General features: G+C 38.9%; 1 protein-coding gene across 1 annotated transcript; it reads left to right on the top strand.

Annotated features, from left to right (window-relative positions):
• The first annotated feature begins 3135 nt into the window (after positions 1-3135).
• LOC145895447 (uncharacterized) lies at positions 3136-4125 on the top strand. The gene is made up of 2 exons (XM_082984256.1): positions 3136-3962; positions 4041-4125. The coding sequence occupies exons 1-2, from the start codon at positions 3136-3138 to the stop codon at positions 4123-4125; spliced, it is 912 nt and encodes a 303-aa protein (XP_082840382.1).
• The last annotated feature ends 1853 nt before the right edge of the window (positions 4126-5978 follow it).

Raw genomic sequence — 5978 nt, 5'->3', positions numbered from 1 at the left:
AACAATTATCATAAACATACTTAGGAAAACAACAGCATATTGAAAGAGCAAAACAGTATTTTTTCTGTTGTGGGTTATACAAGATTAAGACACGCCCAATTCTGAGATTGTTTTTCTGAAAGTGAGTTGCAATTTCTACTGATTCTGTAAAGAAAAAAATGTACTTAGATATTTTTCAGAATTAGTCGAACCATTTCTTTTCCTGTAAATTCATTGTAATTACATATTTAAGATTTTTTTCCACAAACATTCGTCTGTACAAATCACGCTCGATTTTCTGACCTCATTCATAATTCGTATGAAAAAAGAACAGATTGAAATATATAACTTACGTGACACTTTGCATGAACGAAAGACTTTCACACGCGTCAAGTAGGACAACCAAACTGTCAAAATCCAGTTTCACATCCAGCAAAGTCAGATGCCTCAGTTTCCCTTGGACTCCGATGCATTCGATGAATGACGTCACCGACGATGGGCTGCATTCCGTAACCATGCTCTCGCTAATCCCTGTCAATGCAATGTAAATAGTTAGGTTGCCTGGTAAACGCACTTGGTATATGTCAGTTACGCTAAGCTCACCAGACAAGTCGAGATCTCTTAGTGCAGGTAGTCCACATGCATCGGTAGTTTTTCCGGCGAGTACTGGTGTAGCCTTGTTAAATTCTACATATAAATTGTACAATAACCTTTGTTGCTGTTTTGGCACATTTGCTCTACATGTAAAAGGAAATTTAATACATATAAAAATAATTGCCAAAGCTGGGTACGCACCTTCAAATGACTTAAAAACTTGCGCAAAATCCAAGCAGGCACTTCCATAATAATTCTCGCCCAAGTCCAAAATTTCCAAAGCAGCACAGTCGCGTAAATCATATTTGAGTGCTGAGAGAGCCACTTCGCCGATCTGGACCCTACCATGCGCAAACAACACAATCTTGAATGACCTTGAAAAACCCGGGCCATTAAGTAAGCGTTTCTGTCGCCAACGTAATTGTGACTGACGTCAAAATATTCTCAAGCAACGAGTGAATTTAAACTTTCGACGAGAATTGTTTTTTAACCAAGCCGGGATTTGAACCCTTGGTATCCTAGGCACGAATCCCGATCAAGTTTTTTTCTTGATATATGGGTAGCGCGCTTGGTCAATGCTGCCGAACAACCGTCATGGCCTCCTCGTCCTGAAGGAACTCTTGCGCACATCCAAGTGTCGCAAATTAAGTGCTAAGTTGGTATGCGAGGTGGCGACATAGTGGCTAAACATTGATTTGCGTCTCAAACATGTTTGCTGGAGGCACAAAATCTGTTTGAATGCAAAAGGTTTATGTTGAAAAGATACGGTCGGTAATTTACCAAACTTCTTGACATTTATTACAAGCGTCGGATAAGACTTTCACTTTGGACAAGGGAGGTCGTCCACAAACGACCTCGATCACCGCCCAAAACCGACTCATGGCGATTTAACAGTGTTCGTTCCAGCTGCAGTTTCTCCAGCGAGGGAAAGACCACGGCGCAACGTTATCCAGCGTGATCCGGTTCTAAAGGAAGTCCTGTGGCGACCGAACTGTTCACCTGCGCATCAAAGCGTTGCAGTTATTACTTTATAAATGCGTGTTTTGTGTTGATCGCCTTTCGCGTAACTTCCTGAATAAAGCATTAGCCACTTTGGTAGTATATTTTTTGAAGCGGGCATTACAATGAAACTTTAAGGGTGTTGTATCTTACAAAATTGCAGGTGTTTATATTTTAGACTTACCCATTACATGTTTAGGTACCGAAACGTGGTAAACATTATGTTGTAATATTTAGCGTTTACACATGTTACAATTAGTTCACTGTGATATACGTCATCGAAACTCCAAAACAAAACAAAAACAAGATGGGTAGCACAACCCCCGTTTCACCCAGACATTTTTATTACGATCCACTGAATTAGTTTTTCACAATGCAAACTTAGGTTTCGCCATCCACGGTTCACTAACGCGGTCACGCCACATGGTTCCACACTTTGGTATGTTTGTACGATTCGACCCACCATTTGAATGAATTAAAATTGCGTAGTGGTAATAGATGTGGTTACATACAGCAAAAAGCGGTTCTGTCCATAATCTTTTTTGACGTATTTTTTTGTATTCCGGGAGACCATGTAGCTTGTAGACATTAAGCTTAGCATAGATTCAACATCACTGACAGTAGGGTTTCTTTAGTAAGGTGTTGAGTTGTAGATCTAAAATTTTTTGCCTAAATTGATAGATTATTTAGTTTTACGCGATGATAAAACGAATCCTACCGCACATGCACTATTGTGCAAAGTTATAATTTACGACAATTTTGTGTTGGTTTGACGAAAATCTTCTTCTTCAAATAACCATCTGACAACGACCTAGCTTTCGATCTGGGGACTTTTTCGTTGCCCCTGTTGCGCAATTGACTCATTTGAAGCTACTGGCAGTTGCGACTATTGACGCTATTTGTAGGAGTATCCGTGGAACTGATAGGCGCTTAACAATGAATTTAAAGAATATGGTTTTTGCGAAGCGACCAAACATTTCATTTCTAATTTACTAAAATGATGGGATTACAAAATAATAGGAATGTCAGGGTCGCCAAAATTAGGTGGGGTTTTCCGAGTTCAAAACTAGAGTATGATTTTAGACAATAGGGCTGTGGGATATTGAAATCGTTTAGAGGGTAGGCATGGTTTTCAGGATTTCAGACTGCCTGATACGTGAAGCTTACATGTTTGGCTGAATTTTTAAGATTGGCACTAATTATGTTTTACTTACTGATGGTAAGGATGTCTTGCTGTAACGTTTAAAAGGTCAAGCAGTTTCATTTGATAAACTGGAAAACCTGTCAAATATTCTATAAAACCAACTTTTCAGGTCCAACAAGATTTCGACTGAAGCATTATTCGAAATATAATGTATATTTTTAACCTTTTTTCACATGACTATTAATTCCGGGAAAACCCCCTGTTAATAGCGTCAATAATGAAGTTACTTTTATTTAACTTAAGCCCTCTCAGCTAATGCTATAACTGAGTAGACAATAATTTTTGCCATCTATTGTTTTAGCCTTCATTGTGGTAAATTTGTATCGTATTGTGACTCACAAGGTAAACATCGAGACGAAATGCTATCCATTGAGGAAGTGTTGGAGCTGCTAAATGTCGACATCACAGTATTGCAGATGAACTTTGCTGATCGTATTGAAGTGATGTTGGATTTTAGAGGAAAGTTTCGAGAAAAACTTGAAAAAAGAATGGAACGCTTTAAATCTCGCGGAAGGAAATTTGAGTTTGAGAGTGTCAAATATCACAAAGTGGAAATTGGAGATCTTAACGGGAAACAAGTTCTTAGTTTGCTTATATGGATTTCAAACAAGGGCAACTTAATTCAAGATGGGAATTGCTTCGTTTTTTATGTAAACAACGAACCAGAATCATCGTTGTTTGTATTTTACAAGCATTTCCTTGAATTTCAAGGCAAACCGATGGACTCGGATATAGACAAAGGCATGTGGACAAGAGCATTCGACGACAAAACTCTGGAGGAAAGGCGTACAGACCCAACTTTCGTCATGTTTGTGGATGAGCAAACGGTTCAGAGGTTTCGATCAACACTTTCTTCAGAATATCAAAGATACATGACGCAAAGTTTGTCAACTTTAGACCCAAAATACAGTCGTTTGTTTACTGGAATTGTTTGGGAGATTGCAAAATGTCACGTTGAACGCTGGAAGGTTTACGAACACCTGAAGAATTTTCCCACTGCATCTTTGATTAAGCTTGCAATTGACAAGAACATGAGCGGAAATCTACAAAAGGTTTTCAATGAACACGGTATGGATGAAGAAATCAACCAACTGAAGGCCGAGTTCTCTGGAGCAGAAAGACTGGATAAAGTGCATAAATTAAAAGCTGAACGACGTGCAGAAGGTGCCAAGGAAATTATTGACAAGTAAGTCAGTGGTGCTTAGAGAGTATTTACTAAAATTACTTACTTGACCATCTGTATTTATTCATAATATGTTTTAAGGATTTTCCCTCCCAATAGTAATGGAGAGTATGACGAAACCAAAGTGAAAGAAGTGGTTGACGAAATTACAACGTTTTACAACTAAAATTGCTATGGTTGTTTTTCGACGAAGTGATGCAAAAATATATTCATGGTTGAAAATATTTATCTTTATGCATGCGTGATATGATGCACATGAAATGGAGAGCGACCATTCTTTATGTTATATAACTGCTGTATATATATCATATACTTGCAAATAGTGAAATACAAGGAGAACTGTTTCCACATTGGTTAATGCAATTAAGGGTGTCCAGTGACGTTACTGATTGAAAATGCGAAAGAATCAAACCGTGGGAAACCACATACTTTTTACTAATGTCAACAAAAACATTGCACAAAGGAAACAGCAGTTCGTGCAGAAATGGACAAGGGACTTTGTGAAAAGCATATTAAATAGGAAAAGCAATACGACATTGTTTTTGTCGATTATACAAGATTAAGGCACGCCCAAGTCTGGGATTGCTTTTCCGAAAGTGAGTTGCAAATTCTGCTGATTCTGTAAAAAGACATACTGGCTACTGGTATATCAGCGTCAGTTACACCAATTTGTTGGAAAAACGTATTTAGGTGTTTAGTAGTTTTTCTAATTTTACATTAATTTTGCGGTTTTTGTGAAACATGTTAAAACACACGTTTGTACAAATAACGCTCGATAGTCTTGATTCGTGCATAAATTGTAGGAACAAAGAGCAGATTAAAATAAATGACTTACGTTACACTTTACATGGACGACAGATTTTCGCAAGTATCTAGTAGGACAAACAAACTGTCAAAATCCAGTTTCACATCCCGCAAAGTCAGATGCCTTAGTTTTCCTTGGACTCTTGACGCTTGCGAAAATCGTATGTCATATATTTCAATCTGTACAATAACCTTTGTTGCTGTTTTGGCACATTTGCTCTAGATGTAAAAGAAAATTTACTAGATACAAAAGCCATTGCCAAACCTTAGTACGCACCTTCAAATGACTTAAAAACTTACGCAAAATCCAAGCAGGCACTTTCAAAATAATTCTCGCCCAAGTCCAAAGTTTCCAAAGCGGCAAAATCGCGTAAATGACATTTGAGTACCGAGAGTGCCACTTCGCCGATCTGGACGCATGCCATGCGCAAACAACACAATCTTGAATGACCTTGAAATACCCGGGCCATTATGGAAGCGTTTCTGACGCCAACGTAATTGTGACTGACGTCAAAATATTCTAAAGCAACGAGTGAATTTAAACTTTCGACGAGAATTGTTTTTTAACCACGCCGGGATTTGAACCCTTGGTATCCTAGGCACGAATCCCGATCAAGTTTTTTTCTTAATATATGGGTAGCGCGCTTGGTCAATGCTGCCGAACACCCGTCATGGCCTCCTCGTCCTGAAGAAACTCTTGCGCACATCCAAGTGTCGCAAATTAAGTGCTAAGTTGGTATGCGAGGTGGCGACATAGTGGCTTAACATTGATTTGCGTCTCAAACATGTTTGCTGGAGGGACAAAATCTGTTTGAATGCAAAAGGTCTGTGTTGAAAAGATACGGTCGGTAATTTAACAAACTTCTTGACATTTATTACAAGCGTCGGATAAGACTTTCACTTTGGACAAAGGAGGTCGTCCACAAACGATCTCGATCACCGCCTAAAACCGACTAATGTCGATTTAACAGTGCTCGTCGTAGTTGCGGTTTCTCCAGCCAGGGAAAGACCACGGCGCAACGTTATCCAGCGTGATCCGGTTCTGAAGGAAGTCCTTTGGCGACCGCACTGTTCACCTGCGCATCAAAGCGTTGCAGTTATTACTTTATAGATGCGTGTTTTGTGTTGTTTGACCTTCGTGTAATTTCCTGAAGAAAGCATCAGCCACTTTAATAGTGTTTTTATTGAAGCGGACATTACAACGAATGATATTGG

This window comes from Ascidia mentula, chromosome 3 (genome assembly GCF_947561715.1).
Source record: "Ascidia mentula chromosome 3, kaAscMent1.1, whole genome shotgun sequence".
Lineage (NCBI taxonomy): Eukaryota > Metazoa > Chordata > Ascidiacea > Phlebobranchia > Ascidiidae > Ascidia > Ascidia mentula.
Note: the sequence above shows the minus strand (reverse complement) of the source record. Positions and strands in the feature narration are given on the sequence as shown.